Source organism: Equus caballus, chromosome 1 (assembly GCF_041296265.1).
Source record: "Equus caballus isolate H_3958 breed thoroughbred chromosome 1, TB-T2T, whole genome shotgun sequence".
Lineage (NCBI taxonomy): Eukaryota > Metazoa > Chordata > Mammalia > Perissodactyla > Equidae > Equus > Equus caballus.
Genome location: NC_091684.1, coordinates 49,398,902 through 49,419,518, shown reverse-complemented (window position 1 = coordinate 49,419,518; position 20,617 = coordinate 49,398,902). Strand labels below are relative to the sequence as shown.

At 39.3% G+C, this 20,617-nt stretch overlaps 1 protein-coding gene across 6 annotated transcripts in view; it reads right to left on the bottom strand.

The window, feature by feature from the left end:
- Positions 1–6,167: 6,167 nt before the first annotated feature.
- Positions 6,168–20,617, bottom strand: part of BICC1 (BicC family RNA binding protein 1) — a 266,280-nt gene continuing 251,830 nt past the window's right edge. For 3 of the 6 annotated variants that reach the window (XM_070262741.1, XM_070262742.1, XM_070262753.1), the window contains exons 19-22: positions 17,115–17,275; positions 14,372–14,471; positions 11,560–11,638; positions 6,168–8,849 (exon numbers count right to left, since the gene is read on the bottom strand). In XM_070262741.1, the coding sequence (XP_070118842.1) occupies positions 11,583–11,638; positions 14,372–14,471; positions 17,115–17,275 (317 nt within the window). In that variant the 3' untranslated portion in view covers positions 6,168–8,849; positions 11,560–11,582. The remainder of the gene's footprint in view (positions 8,850–11,559; positions 11,639–14,371; positions 14,472–17,114; positions 17,276–20,617) is intronic. The other 3 variants (XM_023643462.2, XM_023643465.2, XM_070262746.1) reach the window with 1 other exon arrangement.

Genomic DNA, 20,617 nt, shown 5'->3' with positions numbered 1-20,617 from the left:
CAGTTAGCATCCATCATTTCATACAGACACAATAAAAAGAAAAAGCAAAAAAATTTTTTTTCCTTATGATGAGAACTCCTAGGATTTACTCTCTTAACAAGTTTCATATATATTATACAGTAGTGTTAAAGTCATCATGTTGTACATTACATCCCTGGTACTTATTTATCTTATAACTGGAAGTTTGTGCCTTTAACCATCTGCCTTCAATTCCCCCTCCGTCTCCTCCCACCCCTGGTAACTGCACATCTGATCTCTTTCTCTGTGAGTTTTTTTTTTTCAATTAGATTCCACATATAAGTGAGATCATACAGTATTTGTCTTTCTCTGTCTAACTTATTTCACTTAGCATAATGCCCTCAAGCTTGATCTATGTTGCTGCAAATGGCAAGATTTCCTCATTTTTTATGACTGAACAATATTCCATTGTGTATATATATATATATATATATATATATATATATATACCACATCTTCTTCATTCATTCATCTACTGATGGACACTTAGGTCATTTCCATGTCTTGGCTGTTATAAATAGTGCTACTGTGAACATGGGAGTGCAGATATCTTTTCCAAGTTAGTGTTTTCATTTCCTTTGGATATATTCCTGGACATAGAATTGCTGGATCATATGGTAGTTCTATTTTAATGTTTTGAGGATCCTCCATGCTGTTTTCCATAGTGGCTGTACCAGTTTACAATCCCACTAACAGTGCACTACAGTTCCCTTTTCTCCATTTTCTCACCAAGATTTGTTATCTCTTGTCTTTTTCAAGCTGGCCATTCTAATAGGGAGGAGGTGATATCTCAATGTGATTTTGATTTGCATTTTCCTAACAACTGGTGATGTTGAGTATCTTTTCATGTACCTTTTGCACATTTGTATATCTTCTTTGGAAAAATGTTTATTCAAGTCTTTTGCCCTAATTTAATTGGATTATTTGAAATTTGCTATTGAGTTGTATGAGTTCTTTATATATTTTGGACAGGAACACCTTATCCAGATACATGTTTTGCAAATATTTTCCCCGTTTCCATAGGTTGTCTTTTCACTTTGTTGATTGTTTCTTTTGTTGCACAGAAGTTTTTTAGATTGATGTACTTTGATTATTTTGATTTTGTTGCCTGTTCTTTAGGTGTCATATCCAAAAAATAATTACAAAGACCTAAGTCAAGGAGCTTTTTTCCTGTTTTCTTCTAGGAGGCTCATGGTTTCAGGTCTTACATTTAAGTCTTGAATCCATTTTGAGTTAATTTTTGTGATTGGTGTAAGATAGGGGTATAGTTTCATTCTTTCACACGTGAATATCCAATTTTTCCAGCACCATTTATTGAAGAGACTGTCTTTTCTCCATTGAGTATTCTTGGCTCCCTTGTCAAATAGTAGCTGACCATATATGCTTAAGTTTATTTCCAGGCTCTCAATTCTGTCCCATTGGTCTATTTGTCTTTTTTATCTAGGACCATACTCTTTTGATTACTATAGCTTTGTAGTTTAGCTTGAAATCAGGAAGTGCGATGCCTCCTGCTTTGTTCTTCTTCCTCAGGATGGCTTTGGCTATTTGGAGTCTTTTGCGGTTCCACATAAATTTGAGGATTGTTTTTTCTACTTCTGTAAAAAATGCCATTGGAATCTTGATAGGGATTGCATTGAATCTATAGATGGCTTTTGGTACTATCAACATTTTAACAATATTAATTCTTACAATCCGTGAATACAGGATACCTTTCCATTTATTTGTGTCGTATTTAATTTTTTTCATCAGTGTCTTCTGGTTTTCAGAGTAGAGCTCTTTCACCTTCTTGGTTAGGTTTATTCCTGAGTTTTTCATTGTTTTTGATGCTATTGTAAATGGGATCATTTTCTTCTTTTTCAGATAATTTGTTGTTACTGGAGAGAAACGATACAGATTTTTGTATGTTAATTTTGTATCCTATGACTTTACTGAATTTGTTGATTAGATCTAAGAGTTTTTTGGTGGAATCTTTATGTATTTAGGTGCTCCATTGTTGGGCACATAAATACTTACAATTGTTATACCTTCTTGATGCATTAACTTCTTTATTATTATATACTGACCTTCTTTGTCTCTTTTTATCATTTTTAGTTTAAAGTCTTTTTTGTTATAAGTATAGCTATCACTGCTGTTTTTTTTGGTTACCATTTGCTTGAAATATCTTTTTCCATCCCTTCTCTCTATGTGTGTCTTTAAGACTAAACTGAGTTTCTTGGGGGCAGCATACTGTTGAATATTGTTTTTTCATCTATTTAGTCATTCTGTGTCTTAAATTGGAGAATTTAATCCATTTATTTTTAAAGTAATTATTGATAGTTAAGGACTTACTGCTGCCATTTTGTTAATTGTTTTCTGCTTGTTTTGTAGATCCATTGTTCCTTGTTTCTTATCTGGCTCTTTTTTTTGTGTGTTTTGATGTTGTGTGGTATCAGTATCTTTTGACTTCTTTACCATGTTCTTCTGTGTAATTACTACAGGTTTTTCCCTTGTTGTTACCATGAGACTCAGATGAAGTATATTAAAATTTAACACCCTATTTTAAACTGATACCAACTTCAATACAATCCCTAAACTTTACACTTCTACTTCTCCTCTCCCTCACATTTTAGGTTATGGATGTTACAATTTACATACTTTTATATTGTGTAGTAACAGATTACACAATATTGTAATTGTAGTTATGGTTATTTTTCCTACACTTGTTTTTTAACTATTAAACTAGAGTTGTAAGTGAATTATGCACCACCATTACCATACGATAGAACTTAACCTGACTATATATTTATCATTACCAGTGAGTTTTACACTGACTTCTTACATTTTTATGATGTTAATTAGAATCCTTTTATTTCCACTCAAAGACCTTTCTTCAGCATTTCTTGTAAGGCAAGTCTAGTGGTGATGAATTCCCTCAGCTTTTGTTTGTTTGGGAAAGCTTTTATCCCTCCTTCATTTCTGAAGGACAGATTCACCAGGTATAGTATTCTTGGTTGACAGTTTTTTTCTTTCAATATTTTTAATATGTCATCCCATTCTCTTCTGGCCTGATAAGTTTCTGTTGAGAAATCTGCCAGTAACCTTATGGGATTCCCTTGCATGTAACTTCTCTCTTTTCTGTTGCTCCTTTCAAGATTTTTTTCTGTGCTTTGACTTTTGACAATTTAATTATAACGTGTGTCAGTGCAGCCTTATTTGGGTTCAACCTATTTGGAACCTTTGTCCCTCTTTGATCTGGATGTCTATTTTTCTCCCCAAGTTTGAGAAGGTCTCAGCCATTACTGCTTTGAATATACTTTCTGTACCTTTATCTTTCTCTTCTCCTTCTAAAATTCTCATAATGTGAATACTGTTTCTTTTTATTATGTCCCACAAGTTTGGTAGGCTCTCTTCATTATATTTTATTCTTTTTGTTCCTCTTACTGGATAGTTTCAAATGTCCTATCTTCCAGGTTGCTGATTCTTTCTCCTTCATGGTCATGTCTGCTTTTGAAGCTCTCCATTGAATTCTTCAGTTCAGTTATTGTAATTTTTGGCTCTGGGATTTCTGGTTTCTTTTTTCTTGGTGAGGAATATTCATCCTGAGCTAACATCTGTGCTAATATTCCTCTATTTTTTTTTTTTTTTTTCAGTATGTGGGCTGCCAGCACAGCATGGCCCCTAACAGAGCAGTGTAGGTCTACACCCAGGAACCAAACTCAGGCTGCCAAAGGGGTGAGCACTGAACTTAACCAATAGGCCACTGGTGCTGTCCCTGTTTGTTTTTTTTTATGGTGTCTGTTTCTTTGTTGAACTTCTTTTGTTCACACATTGTTTTCCTGATTTTGTTTAGTTGTCTGTCTGTGTGTGCTTGTATTTCACTAAACTGCTACATGCACCTGAAGCAGGTTCACTTTGGCAGAGGCAGTTCTTCAACAGCTCAGTTTTTGTTTCTGGACGTGTCTGCTGGTAACATCCTTGAGCAGGCAGGGCCAGTTATTAGGGTCTATTTTTGAGCAAGGCAATGGCAAAGAGCCACTAAGGCTCTTTGTGGTCTTGACTCTAGCCGACTTGTGCCCTAAGTTCCCTGACCAAAGAGGGCCACTTGCTTTGCTCTGGAGGTGATCAGTTCTTCCCTCCTGACTCTCAGCTCAAGTGTTACTGGGTTATGCAGCAGCTTCCATGTATTCTGCCAGCCTTTCTTTCGTCTCAGATGGTGCTGGGGGCCACATTCCACAGGGGGTGAGTATATGACTCAGCTTTCCTGCCAGGGTGGGACTAGGAGAGCCCACCTCAGGGAACTCCCAAATTTTCCCAGTCTTTTTGGTCAGGAGGGGCCAGGAGCCATGGTCTGCAGTGGGTGGGGCTATGACTCAGCCCTTCTGCCTGGGCATGGCCAACCAGACTCCAGGGCTGGCAAAACCCTCATTTGAGGACGCGAATCAGGCAGACCTACACCCTGCTGACTTCCTAGTCAGACTGTGGCACCAACTTGGTTCTGCAGATGAGCTAAGCTGTTGGTTGAGACTACTACGTGGGCTCTGCAGGTATGAACTGGGTCTGCCAAGATTTGAACGCTGGTTATTGGAAGCCACTCTCTACTTCTCTGTCACAATCAGATTCTCAGTGGTTGAGCCTCAGGGATTTCCTTGTGACCCTGTGGGGGTGAATCCAGAATAGCAGTTCCCATGAAGTGACCCACAGTGCTGGGGGCCTGGATGTTTGCCCTGCAGTCTGCTTCCCCGCTGGAGGAACCACAGGCTTAGGGGAGACCTCTCAGAGTGGCACTGCACTGGCCAGGGGGAGGGGCAATGTGGTCAATGTGTACCAGTTCCTCTTACCCTTCCAATGCAGTCTGTGTTGGTCTCTGTGGTACAAGGGGTTGCTTCAGCCTCACTCCCGTGTTCTAGGTACCCTCCGTGGTGTCCTTTCCATGAATAGTTTTTAGTTGTTGTTCTTGTGAGGGGGAGCAAAGTCAGGAATCACCTACGTCACCATCTTGGTGACATCACTATTACTGCATTCTTGGAGTATTTTCTGTGGTAGCAAATTCATGCTCTTTCAAGATACACATGATTTCTAAATACTGCAAAGTCACTTGGAGTCAAATCTAAGAAGTGATGGGTCATACAGTATAACTATAAAGCTGTGGGCCATAACCTTTTCAGGCCACACACTCCTTTTGAGAATGCGATTACACCTACAAAACCTAGAAAAAAGGAGTGACGGCAGATAAGAGGAATATTTTGCATTTGAAAGCACAGACCTGTTTCTGTGAGATGGGTACTGTGAACAGTTTTGTCGAAACCTGGGGTTTCTACACAGCACTCGGAGTTTCCTCAGAGTGCTGTGAACACAGGGAGGCCTGTGTTGAAGGTGGGGGCTATTCCATCCTCCAATTCCTCTTCATCAGCTCCCCCTTTCTCCATTTCAAATGTGAGCTTAGTGAGGGGAAGGGTTTATGTTCCATTCACTGCTGTGCCTAGAACAGGGCCTGGCACTTACTAAGTATTCATTAAGTATTTACATAATGAATGAGTAAATGGATGAGAAATTTAATGTTGCGTTCACAGGTAAGATGTCAATTATCAAAAGAACTCTGGTGTAGGAACAATCATTGGCACAGCTAATTCAAGTGGAGATGTTGCTGGGAGCATAAGGAGGAGAGGATTAGGGTTTGAGAGTTAGACAAATCTCAGGATTAGTATTATGGTATCAATTCCATTTGAGGAGGATTTTGGACAGAATCTCAGGGCAAGGCACGGTGAGCATTCAGAGTACAAGGGGCCGTCTCTGGAACGGGAACCTGGCTCAAAAGCCCAGTCACTTGAGTAAGAACTCTGCTGATGTATGAGGCTGTCAAAGTGGTCACACACTTGAATCTTTATAAAAGAACGAACAAACAAGAATAAAACCTGTTCCATAGTCTTACTCTTTTTGTATGTACCTACGGGTGGCCACAGAAACCATGATTGATTACTAGTCCTGGATTCACCGGCTAAAATAAAGTGCCTTAGCTTTTGCTTGAAAAAGAGGACTGTCAATGTAAAACAACAGGACAGAGAATGCATATTCAATCCTACTGCCGAAACGTCTTTCAATTCTGCTGAAAATAGCAAAAAAAAAAAAAAAGAAAAGAAAAGACTTCTTAGAAAACAAAGAGAGGCATAGAGTTTATGTGTAAAGATTTTTTTTTTTTTTTTTTAAAGACTCATTTCATCTAGCAAGGGCAATACAAAGGGGTTATATAAATTTATTTTATATATAACAATTGATTAGTTTAGAAAAAATTCCCATTTTCAATGTTTAATTCCATCTTTCATTTTTAAAAAAATCACTAAAAGGACAAAAACCCACACAAAAATACAATCTGTATCTGTTCTATATTTACAGATAACCGGTCACTATTAAGGCACAGATTGATTAAAAACTAACATTTATTCAAACAATCCAAATATTTTGTGCATCATATAACACTGACAACACCATATACTGTAGTGTCATATTCCCTTCATTGCATCAAGAGAAAGTGAGAAAAGTAATTTCCAGTGTTTTTGTTTATTTTTAGCCACCCTATTTAATCTAGTTTAATTGGGATAGTTTTCCTTTGGCATATCATCAAAGCACTGTTCATCAAACCTGTATCAACTTAATACTGCAAATTCATTCCATCTTCCTCCTGTTGCAAATGCATGGTAGAGAGCTGGGAAAAGAGCTCCAAATGATTATTTTTTATTTGAGAAGGTCTTATTAAAGAAATGGTAAAACTTAGAGCACTGAGTTGTTGAACAGGAACCAAATCTGGAATTCCTACCCTGTGCTGGATGTGTGGCATGATGTGTTCACACAGCCATACAAGGTGGGGAGCTCCACATGACGATCTGTGTGCATGTGACACGCGCAGGATGGTCCCACTGTACTTGCAATGGGAGCAGTGTGGTCCTACATCCTTAAGCAGATACGGTTTAGTTTAGTTTAAGAATGGGCATCCCCTTAGTGCCATTATAAGTTATGATAATTTTATGACAGGCCCATATTAACTATGCCTTCAAGGTAACCAATACTATTTTTTAAAGTGAAAATATTTCTGTGTGCAAAATTTCTCTTGAATTCTTGTTCTTACTTTGACGGTAGGACTCAGCCATGGAAAAATGTCAGGCAAGTATTTCTGTTCCTGCATTTGTATGAAAGTCCCCAGCTGTTATGCGTGCTTATGCTGAGAGCACACGACGGCGGTTTATGTCCACGTACAAAGTCTGGAATACTGAACATAAATAAGTCATTACAGTACAGGTAAGTCACAACATTTCCTATGGGAAAGTTTTCCAACAAATTGATATACTTGGAAATAATATTGCTTTGAAGAATGAGAGGCACTTAGTGATTTTCTTCATGGATTAAAAACCCTTCATAAATCCAGAATAAGATGTCTGAAAAGACCTAGGAAACAATGTTGCCTGATTTCTTGGACTTTCACAGTATAACGTTGTAACAACAAGTCTAGCCACTTAGTCTTTTTTTTTCTCCTTCAGAACTCAGCTTTTATAAACTGTCACCTTGGAGACTTAAATAAAGCCTTTCCATTCTCAACAAACACAAGTCTACTTCAAGCAGACAGATATGGTTTTAGGAAAGTCCTGTGACCATATGGAGCACAGCTAATGTGTACATGATAAGGACAGTAATCTATTTCTCCTCCTAATGGCAACAGTGCTGTCTTGTCAGATGATTATTTGTCTTTTTTAAATAAAGTGACAATCTAGGGCTCCAGTTATTGAATGCCGTTCCTTCTCTACCATAAATCTCTAGTAGATATCAATTTAATCAGGTATGTACTGTATGCTTATAATATCTAAAAATAAAAGTTTGATATAAATAAGTGTCCTTTAGTGGCAGTATACTAAAAATAGCCCTTTGCCTTCAGACAACCGTAAAATCATTTTAGCAATACAGGCAGCAGCTAAATATGATGCCTGCAAAGGGTTAACATGGCAAAGTCCATTTGGTCTTCCTTTGCACCTGTTACATTGCTAAGTGTTTCTAGGACGCTGACATAAATGAACGGAACTGGTCCTGAACCAAGTGAAGTCACTTACATTTCCCAAAGTCACAGATTATTCTGCACAAAAACTAATCATCCAGTACCATTTCAAATAAAATCTCAACAGTCAGAAAAACGTGACTAAATCTGATTTGTACCAATACATCAGGTGACATGAAAATGAAAGAGAGATAATTTCCACAGGACAAGAAATTAGAAAGTGTAAAGTGCTGAAAGACCTCAATAATTATTTTAAAGCCGTACCAGAAAATCCTACTTTGATTATTTTTTTAAAAATCCCCAAATACCAAAACAAAACAAGCAAACAAAATAACTTCTGTGTCTTCTGGCATCCCAGATGTCAATTCATCCTTCATTTTAAGTAAAAAATCAGTGCATATGTTATATAGGTAAATAAAAACAGGAAATAAAGCCCTATCCTCATATTGCAAATTCTGTCCAATTAAAAAAAAAGTAATCCACATGTGGCATTCTGTATGATGACATAAGAACATCTTCTCTCTTATCTTCCTTTTTGGCACAAAGTTCAGGTGCGAATACGATGCTTTGGTCCTAATACCAGACGCCCACAGTGCTGAGGACGGTGTGCAGTGAAGGCTCTTCACAGACCTCCTGTGTGTCCAACTTGACAGAGTTGGCGGGCGTGTGCCTGGAGGGCACTGCTACCAGCGGCCACTGACACTAGCAATGTCTGAGTGATACTGACGGGGCAGCCTCCCACTCGCTCCGCCTTCCAGGAAAGAGGTGCGTGCATTTGGCGGTTCAAAAAGCTTTCTTCGGTTTTTATTTAGTTCTAGAGAGAGAAAGAGAGAATTGTTAGGAACTCAGTGAGAAGTTCTATAACCTACATGACATGGCAGTAGTGAAGACATGGTAGGTTTTGGGGGGGATGTCAGGTCTGGCAGCCAAAGGAAAACCTTTAGTTGATGGTCAAGACATCTCTGAAATATTAGACAGTCTGATATTAAAGGCAGCATGTTGGTACCCGGGAGAACCAAGAACAGCAAACAGTTTTTACTCCAGTTTGTAAACTATCTGGGGGATATGTAATTCTCAGAAACCTCTAAACTCAGGATATATAAATTAAACAGTTTGACCCATCCCAAATGTCATTTCAGAGGCAAATGGAGGGGGGCCATCAAAGCTGGTGAAAAGCATATGAGAGGATGTATTACCAATGGCACAGAAAATTACTACAGCTGTTGAACTCATCCATGTCAAACACAACAGTCATTAAATTATTCAAGTTAGACATATAAAAAAAACCCCACATCTGAACACAAGAATACTGGAGGAGGACACTGAAGTGTCGAGTCACAGCCCTGACCGTGGTCCACAGACTCACGAAGCCTACACTCCTTGAGTCAAAAAGAGTCATGTGAGGGGCTGGCCCCGTGGCCGAGTGGTTAAGTTCGCACGCTCCGCTGCAGGCAGCCCAGTGTTTCGTTGGTTCGAATCCTGGGAACGGACATGGCACTGCTCCTCAAACCACGCTGAGGCGGCGTCCCACATGCCACAACTAGAAGGACCCACAATGAAGAATATGCAACTATGTACCGGGGGGCTTTGGGGAGAAAAAGGAAAAAAAAATCTTTAAAAAAAAAGTCATGTGAAGAAGCATGTCAGCGGGACATCTCTTTGAATAAAAAATCAACTTTGTGAAAATAGCAACAACAGTTGAGGAAATTAATACAACTGAAAAAATCCAAACTTTCAGGGAAAAATTAGATGCTCTATTTTAATGTTAAAGAAACCAGAGCGCTTAGAAAGCACTGTTTGTCTTTTGCCAACTAAAAATTAACCAGAAAGGTGAAAAATTAATTGAAGCTGCCCACCTCATTTGTGACAATGCCACCCTCATTCTCCCCTCCACATATACAAATCCTCAAATCAAGTGATGTAATTCTTGCTAATGAACTCATACAAGTAAATACAATTGTCAGACTCTGGAAATTAGGGTTTCTGATACCCAACAAATGCAAATATCTTCACATTTATTCCATTTCAAACAGAGGGATATATACTTGACGTGCTTAAAACTATTGTCTTTTGCGGGGGGGGGGGGCGGTGGAACAAGTGACTCAGCGCCTTATATTTGCATGGCCTCAGTACTTCCTCAGCCACACACACATACAACCCCCTTTCAAATTCTGAAGTTAGTCTGCAAGCTGCGGCCTGCTACAGTAATGCTGAGGATGAGAACACAGACTCACACAGCTTGCAGTGGGTCCCAGTGGCCAAGGACAGCCATATAGCCAGACCTGTTCCTGTCTCCTGAGTTCTGGAAGATGGACCAATACCCTTAACATTTCACCCCCTGCCTTCCAGAATGTAAATGTCTGCCCCATAGGGGTGACATGAGAGTGGAGACATCTCTCTTGTGTTCACACTGAGGTCTCAGGACTAATAAATCACTGTTATCCTGTTACACGACAAGCACTTTACATTCATTGTGTCCTAGTTAAGTCCTCCTTAAGGAGAAGATGATATTACCATTCTCCATTTTATAAACAAGAAAACTGAGTTTTAAAAATAGGGGAAGTAACTCGCCTACACTCTAAGTGACAGAGCTGAAACCCTTGCGTGCCTGATGCAAAGGTCTGCGACGTGGGCTCTAGGCTAGTGATCGCCCATCGGGCAGAGAAGACCAACCAAGGCAATGGGCATACACATTGGAGAAACTGGTTGTTTCAGGTATGCCAGGTAACAGACTTTTACTTCATATTTTAGTATAGCACATTTATTCTTTACATAGAAAAACATATCTTAAAAACTCTGAAGAAGCAAGGAAGATATTTTTACAAGCAAAAGACACATGCAGGCATGCATATAGATGGCTATTGTTTCAAGTTCCTGCAGAAACACAGTAGCAATGACATTCCTATTAAAAGTTGAACACACGTATCTTGTTCAAAAAACAAACAAATTCAGAAATTGAGAAAGAATTGAATATATTCAAAGGCAAACTTGTAGGAGAATTAAGAATAAATGAATCCCCTTAAACACAGCCTGGGAAAGTTTCATCACTGTCAAGTTAGGAGACTTTCTTTGGCCTCCATTTTCTCCTAGGAGAATAACCCATGAATCAGGAGGACATTTCCAGACTAGAGAGAAGGAAAAGGAATGAATGAGGTCAAACCCATTCTCCCCTAGAACACATAATAACATGTTCAATTGAGGACATGAAAACAATTGGGCCACTGAAGACAAAATCTTTTAATAGACATTGAAAATTTTATTCTGAAGTCACATCAACTAGATTTTTGAGAGAATAAATGATCATGAAGAAATTCAGCCATTCCCTAAAAAGCAATTTCTAAGAGTCCATATATTTAGATATTTCTAAATGCGAAGCACAGAGAAATCCTTGAGAGAGATTCTCCAGGGCCCAGTCCTGCTGAAGAGACCAGTTTTATTGTCGCTGTCGTTTTTTAAGTTAAAAAGCAAACTCCCTCCTCTGATTTTTTCAGCAAGCCTAAAGGATAGTTTGGGAAAATACCAACCTTTTTCTTTGAAATTCCAAGGTTCACACAATCCTGGCAGCTCTCAGGATCTTGTTGCGGATCTGAACAGAGTCACAAACTAAAAGAATAGGTCGGGAAATGTTAGATCTACCTGAGGCTGTGGCAGGAAGCCTGTCAACAGGACGCTAAACTCCCTTTCACTCAGTCCCTGTGCAATTAGTTAACCAATCACTAAAATACTCAGAGAGAAGTCCATGAATTTTCAAAAAACTGAGGATTTGAAAACAGAGATCAGAATTTTTTCTCTGATCCATCTCTATTAGAGATAAGCTCATCTCCTCCTATAACATTAAAATCAATGTTTCTGGCCCAAGATTAAAAGCAAAACAAAAGCTGAAAAGAACAATTCCAATTACGAGTTAAAATCCACAAAATTTTAAAAAGGAATTTTGAGCAAACTCTGTATCTAACCAAACTATGTAACCACAAGACAAACCTATCCTGCATCTCTCTGGAAATGGGATGTTCTGAGACCATAAATGGACGGCTTTGTTATCAGATGAGTCAAACTGGAAAAAGAAGCTTTTTGATGAAGGGTTTCTCAGTAAAAACTTATTACTCGCAGAGAAAATGATTTACTGGGTTCAAACAAATGCATTCAACAAAGTAAGGCAAAATCACCCTTAAAATAATCAAAAACTTCCTGCTGTGCAGAGAATTCATAAGCATCTTATTCAAAGTCTCTAATTCCCTTTAAAAGCAAGAGGACCTGTGAACCCCATGGAGAGAAGAGTCTACAGAATGGTGCATAACCTCAATAGAACCACACCGAAGACAATGATTGGAGGAAACATTTTTTAAAAAGAGGATTCAAAACCCCTCCTGCTTCCCACTCTACTCCCCAAAACCCACCTGGAATACATCACAAATGTATTCCAGAGTAAAGGTACAGATGATCCATCCGGAACCCATGGACGTATGTAGAGAGATCTGCTTGCTGCAGGAAGCTTTACAGAGTTTGGAATTGGACTGATGCACAAAGAACGAACTTAATTTTCATTATATTGTCACTGACATTCCAAGAATCTCTAGTGAAAGATTATGGAGTTCTGCAACATACACTTTTCTGGTATGGCCCACAGGTATATTTTAACAGGTGTGGTGATTATGTGAGTTAATCAAATTTCAAGTAGTATATTTCATTTTCAAATTAATAAAAGAATGTGAAAATATATAAAGTTAATTTGGGTCTAGGAATAGCCCTCTGAGGCTGAGCTTTAGGGTAAACAAGTTGAAAAAGTATCCTATAGCCACAGATAGCAAAAAGGAAAGAACAAGGGAGTTCCCCGCTAATAATATACACTGTCAAAACTGTAGGCTATTTTCACAACATCTGATGACATAGCACATGGAAGGACAGATCTTAGAAACAGAAGGTGACCTCACATGGTCATCTAGTCCAATCCACCTTCATGCTCACAAAACCAAAACCAACGGAGGTTTGGAAACTCATCCAAGGACTCAGGACTCGCAGAGGCAAAGCCCAGATCTCCTCATTGAACGCAGGCTACTGTCCACTACACCAAACTCATCTTAGGAGCAAACAAGGAAAAGCATCTGCTCTGTGCAGCTCCATGAATGCAGCCGCTTGGGTCACAGGGTGGAGGAAGGCTTCTCAAACTCATGTGTGCAGAACTCTATCCACGAGGAGCTCAACAGGCTGTTCAACGGCTGAATTTCCAGCCCTATTCCCACTCCTGCTCTGTTCTATCTGCTTCAGAGAGTAGGTCTACATGTAAGACTGCCTGTGGGGGTGGGGACGCAACCAGCTACTAAAATGAGACGGAAAACCACTGAAGTTTTACATTTTACTTGCTGATCTGATTAGTGGATGCTGTTTGGAAAGGACTGTGACCGGTTGGCTCTCACTGCCGGCCTCGCAAAGGCAGAGCCTGAACATTCAGCGCTTGGACAGAGCAAAGGTGCTTTCTCATCGCGCCAGACACCTGGCTTCCGCCCTCGGTGTCTCTTTTTGAGAGACTGGCACACATACAAAGTGGACATTCATGAACTTTATCAAAAAATCTTCAAAAGTCACCTCAGTTTTTTGCCCCCAAATTTCTTCCTCTTATTTTCCCAAATACCTTTCTGAGGTATGTTGTTATGTATTTGCTAACTCCGACTCTTCACCTGGCTCAATTCCTTTTAAATGGGAGGTACCCGGCAAATACGTATAGAGCATTTTCTAATATGTTGAATATGCAACAGATGCACAAAAGGAGTGGGCTGGGAGACAGACAACATTATTTTCCTTCATTCTGTGACTACCTTCAGGCTACTACACCCCTCTGACTCACGAATTCTATTAAAACTTTGGGAAAAATGAAAAAGCATTAAGACAAGTAATACTGCCAGGTTCCAGCTATATCAAGGAGCGTTCGTTTTTTTCTCTGGTGCAATGATCTCAGGTGGTCTACAAGGACACATGCATTTGAAACATGACAGCCACTCCGGAATAATTATTCACTAACCCAATGATTATTGCTTAACACAACCACAAAAAGGAGAATTAAACTGTTCCCCCATTCTCATGTTCTGCAAAGGGCAATTTTGGTTAGATCTTTCTGAAGAGATCTGTTTTAAGGCAGGTTTTCAGGCAATGCCTTGATGAAGCAGTGGGGATATTCTCAGCATTTGTCACATTGTTAATGGGAAAATACTCTGAAACCACAACCCCCAAGGTGTCAGGGTGCTAAGCAAGTGGTTGAGGGGCTGAACCAGCCCTACTGGCTGAGACCACTGGCAGAGGTTATTCAGTTATCAAAATATGAGTATGAGCATTTATATTCACCTGAGATTGCAAGCAGCATTTTCCTCCTGGCACCAAAAGTCGTAATTCCCAGCTCCTTCAGATCCTGGTCTGTGAGAGTGAGGAATGTCTGAAGATCGATCTGCGGGTGAAAAAGTAGTCTGTAACCAATATAATAAGTACTTATTTTCTTCCTCATTGTAGGTTCAATTCATTATTACACCTATTTTATTCCATAATTATGCTCTGCCTACTTCCAAAAAAGAATGATGGTGTCACAAACCTAAGGGACAAGAATTAAGTAATAAAAGTGATGAAATGAAAGTCATGATTCTAGCAGAAGACTTAGTCTAAGGCAGTGATTTATTGCAACTGAGATTAAAAACTATGTCTGAGCATCCTGGCAGCCAGGGCAAAAAGGAAAATACAAACTACAGTTTTTGTGAACGGATAAAAGGAAGAATGCATATCTGTCCAGGAGAGAGAAAATATTCCTTAGCTTTGGATTCTGAATTGGTTAAGGGTATGGGTTCACATTCTAACTCTGCTATTTCTAGTTGTAGGCACTTAGGGCTGACAATGCTGTACCTTACAGGACTGTTGTGGGAATTAAATACGATTATAGATATAAAGTAATGGGCTCACCAAAGGGGTAAAATAATTGGCAGCTCTGGTTAGTAATATAGTATGTAGACATATCTGTGAAAGTTTCTAAATAAATCTTCAGCCTGCTTACAGTAAATTAAATCTCACAAGATTACTTAATGGGGAATTCTTGTTAGATCACATCTGAATACTAAAAAATATCCTACATGAAGGCAACAGTACCAAATTTCCACACACCTGAAAACAGTAAAACATACTTTTCATTCAAATTACATAGAAATTAATTTGAAATTTTTCTGTTTTGATTTTGAAGGTATATCCCAGATCTGGCAAAACTTTTTCATTTATCATTTATTATAGTTCTCACTTGTTACAGGTCTAGAGATACATTTTTGGAAATCTATTTAATGGAGACTATTTCAGGGACCCCCACACTCTTCTGAAAGCGTCAGAGTAAATATTGTGGGCCTTATGGGCCATATTGTCTCTGTCGCAACTACTCTACTCTGCTGTTTTAGTTTGAAAACAACCACAGACAACATGTAAGTGAACGAATGTGGCAGTGTTCCAATAACTTTTATTTACAAAACCAGGTAGCAGGTCTGCAGGACGCAATCTGCTGTATTAATATCATATAATGTCAGTCTGGCTTTATACTATCATGTTTTCTTCCTTCTTGAATTGGATAAGAAGAATCTATAATAAATTTATTTCTATGCTTCTTCAAATAGGAAATAAGTATAGATTAAAACAAACCCAGAATATCATTGAATAACATCTAATCTCTTACTTGGAGACCTTCTCTTTCTGGATAAGTGAAGATACTTCTGCCCGAGAGCTTCTCAATGAGCCACCCTCATTTAACCAGCAAGACTCAACACATACATGCAATTCTTTAACACATTGATGATGAAAACGTTATTCAACTTACAAAATCCTTGGTTAAACGAACACTGATTTAGATGTAGAGGAAAGAAAACAAAATCAATACCCTGAAATCCAACATATACATGACAACCTTTTTTTTGGTGTAAAAAATCAAAAAGTTCAGCAATTAAACTTAATAAGTTATCGAACCATGGGCAATACATTAAATTTATGAGACAAATTCTAGATTCTTTATTGACTGATACATGCCTGGGAATTACTGACTTAATCAGATGCTCTCTGAGACAACATAAAGCCAACTAGCATCAAACTTGGACCAAACAGATCCATTTATAGAACGATTCTAACTTTCTGCTGCATAGGGTTAGCCGCGCTCTGGTAATATGACAGCCCTGTTAGAAGCAATCACGCTCAGAGCTCTTCTCTTTATAATGGCCATGGCTGATCAGTTTGACCAAAATCCACGTAGGGATAGTTCAGAAGACATCTTAATTCTGTCTCAGTTCATGCACAATCCAGGCAGTGACTTAATAAATCACTTAATCTATATAAAAATTTTGCACATTAGGGGCCACTCAGGTAGCATAAAGGTTAAGTTTGTGCATTTTGCTTTGGCAGCCCGGGGTTCACTGGTTCGGATCCCGGGTGTTGACCTATGCATGACTCATTAAGCCAGGCTGTGGCAGGGGTCCAACATATAAAATGGATGAAGATGGGCATAGATGTTAGCTCGGGGCCGATCTTCCTCAGCAAAAAGAAGAGGATTGGTGGCAGATGTTAGCTTGGATAATCTTCCTCAAAAAAGAAAAAAATTGGCACACCATGTTCTGTGAGAACAGACTTCAGTAACATGACGAGGATGATGTCAAAAACAACTAGAGTTATTTATTTCAGCTGCTGTTATTTACTTTTAAGTGCCACAAATAAAGATGATAACAGATTAGAAAGTGAAATCATATAAACACAGACTTGTTGCTAACCTTAGGCAAGGTGAGAATCAAAAGTTCCTATGAATCAAAACACTCAGTAGGTCTTTTAGCTAAAACTGGTAAAGGATGGCTGTAAGTGTTTTTGCAAACATAATTTTCTATATTTCTGCTATCCTGTGTTTATCAGTTGCACTAAATAAACAAGAAATGAGATAGCATTTAGCAGCAAAAACAAGCTATGAGACTTGAATAAATGCTCAGTGAAAGCATAGTCATAGGTCAACAAGTGATTTCATTCTAGAAGTTGTCATACACACAACCAAAACAAAGATGCCTGGGAAAATAAATAAATAATGACCGACCTCTTGTTGCTGGAAGACGTCTGTGTATTTGCCCAGGCCCAGCTTGCTGAAGAGCTCGGGGAGGTCAGAGCCTTTGAAAGAGCTGTTCAGGTTACAGCCATTGCTTCCCGTGAGCGAGGAAATGCAGTCCATGTAATTGCTGCTGCTGAGATAGTGTTCCGCTGAAAGGCAAGGGAGAGGTGGCTTGAAGTGTAAATGCCCAGAGAGAACATGGTTTAATTAAAAGTTTTAATCACTCAAATATTTCAGATTCACTGTGGGGCTGAACAGAGTAGAAGCTGCAGAATTACACAGTTCTTTCTTGAAACATCGGCTTTTCATTAAGGAGATGCTCGTCACTGCTTTCAGGGAGGCTGCTGCCATTTTTAAAAGGTTACATGTGGGAGGCAGCAATCCAGCAACAGTGCCTCCATAGTGAGTAACCATTCATCGTGACCTGCCTGAGCACTCAGAAACATTTCCTCTTTATAACTGATTAGATATGAATTCAATGAGGAAGTGGAAGCAAGAACCCTGGCACACAATAAAGGGATGGAGGGGCTGGCCCGGTGGCGCCGTGGTTAAGTTCACATGTTCCGCTCCTTGGCAGCCCGGGGTTCGCCGGTTCGGATCCTGGGTGCCGACATGGCACCGCTTGGCAAAAGCCAATCTGTAGTAGGCGTCCCACATATAAAGTAGAGGAAGATGGGCATGGGTCTTAGCTCAGGGCCAGTCTTCCTCAGCAAAAAGAGGAGGATTGGCAGTAGTTAGCTCAGGGCTAATCTTCCTCAAAAAAATTTTAAAAAGGTATAGAAAGTTATTGTAAGTCCGGGCTCTTTTGGATGGCAGGATGGCCCTCTGCATCCACACTTGTGCTTTCCTGCAATCAAAGGAATTCTATGATATTATGGCATATAAATCTCATCCCCTACAAAAATATGATTGGGCAGTGAGTTCACAAAACAGAGCACTTCCAAAATAAAGAGAAACATATGAAGTGATAAGAATGATGCTGGAGTTCCTGGATTTCATTTATGAATCTGTCTGTTGGGGAAAATCTAAGACAGCAATGCCCAGCTTTGCCTTGGTTCTGCGACTGATTTGGTGGGCAAAGCTTTCTACATATTGTCTGTGGGTCTCAGACCCAGCGACACGCACGGCTGGGTGATGGACTAGTGAGTCATGCCAAGCACTTGCCAAATACTCAAACATGCTTCAACAGCTGCTTTGGAGATTCTAGCAGAGCTGTGCAGCCATTCCTACCTCCTTGACCAACTACTGGCTCTAGTCTACAAGGAAATTCTATCCTCTTATACCAACGAGGTACTTCGGGAGGAATTCCCAGAGAGATGAGGGAGGAGGACACTCACCTGGCCGCTCAGACCCATCTCATCTCCTCTGGGATCAATGCATTTGCCAAATCTAAGAGTGTTGTTCTGCCTTGTTTTGAGCGCCACTAATGACTTTCTCTGGTTGTTTTCATCCACCAATTGAGAAGTCTCAAGTGGAAGGAATTTTTTGATAAGGTTTCTCTTTCTCTTAAAAACAGATGTTTTAACACTTGTAGAAAGAATATATAGAGAAAAGGACCCAGGACGAAGCCCTAACCCCCTGAACTCTGGAACACTCCACCATTTGAAGGTAAGACCCTAAAATCATCAAAAAGAGTGAAGAGGGGTAACCAGTGAGGTACTGGGTCCAGGGTGACACAAAGCAGAGTATGAGCACACTGGAGTGACCACTGGACTTGACAACACGGAGGTCACTGGTAGGCTCACCATATAATTTACTGTCCAAATGATAAATTTACTTTCTTTAAGAATAAAAGAGGGAGTTACTAAGAATTACAGTGGAACAATTGGTGTAAACAGCGATGCCCGGAGAAACCTAGACATTGGTGACCTTAACAGAGGGGTCAAGAAAAATTATCTAAAACTGTGCTGCTCAATACAGCGGCTTTTGAGCACCTGAAATGTGGCTAGTGGGAACTAAAATGTCCTATAAGTGTGAAATACACACCAGATTTTAAAGCCTTACTATCACAAAAGAATATAAAATATCTCATAAAAATGTCTTTACATTGATTAAATATTTAAATGATAATATTTTACATATGTTGAGTTAAGCAAATACACTAATAAAATTTGAAAAAAACATGTTTTAAAATAAAATATTCTTAATGAAAAATATTTATTATGGCACATAATCTTCTTTACATTTCTTTTTATCCTAACTACTTATAGTTTCTATATTCTCTTTTAAACTCCCTATGCTCTTAAAACATCTGACAAAAGCCAAGTAACTTTGCTTTCTTTAATCATTTCTTTTTATTAATGAATCCCCTATCTTAACCCTAATCCTGCACTTCAATACAGCTATGTGCACAGTCAATTTTAATTATCCAGTGTTAAGGGAAAGGGGATAAAGACAGGAAAACTAATTTATATTGGGATATAAAATGGAGATCATTTCTCTCCATAGATCTCACCTGGCCCCAGCCCACCCCTCAGCTCCATCCTGCCGTTAGTGGTGGAGCATCTAGCCTGTAACTAACAGGATGTCTCCAGGCTACCAATGACAGTACACTTGGGAATGAAAGAGCTGCCTGTGCTCTCTTCTTTTTTTTTTTTTTAAGATTTTATTTTTCACTTTTTCTCCCCAAAGCCCCCCGGTACATAGTTGTATATTCTTAGTTGTGGGTCATTCTAGTTGCGGCATGCGGGATGCCACCTCAGCCTGGTTTGATGAGCAGTGCCATGTCTGCGCCCAGGATTCGAACCGACAAAACACTGGGCCGCCTGCAGCGGAGCATGCGAACTTAACCACTCAGCTATGGGGCCAGCCCCAGCCTGTGCTTTCTTATTTAGACTTGGCTGGCACCATGACTGGCCTTTGCAAATCTAAGACTTGACAACATGACCAACTTGATTGATGGTAACAACTGGCTATTACTGAGTGTCTACCACGCTCATTTAGATTGCCTTTCTTCAAATATTCTTCAAATACTCCAAGTTATGTGTTTCAGGATTCCAGATTTGTCAAAGATCCTGAAAAAAAGGCATTAGGGGCATATCTTGTGATTACTATATCAATTCTTGTCTATATACGTGTTTATACAGACAAGATGGGTGGGTGCTGTTATAGACAAAACACTGAGTCTTAACCATATTTGTACAAAGTTTTTTCCCTGTTTACATCAATTCAGCTACATCTTGTCAATTTAAAAAATCAAAATCTGTTCTTCACCTTTTGTAGTGACCCACTGGGCAGACTTTCTTCTATAGTCCAAGATGCTAATTTGATCACATTCTCCTCAACTCCTTCACACCCCTGTCTTTTCTTCCTCATCTGCAGGTTGGTGTGTGCACGACTCATTCACACCTTCATTCAACAGACATTTAATGAGCGCCTACTAGGTGTCAGACAGTGTTAGACATGTGGGAAGAATGAACAAATTAGGCACAGCCTAACAGAATGCCTGGCACAGGGGCACTTCATAAAGGTTTGTTGAATGACTAAATATG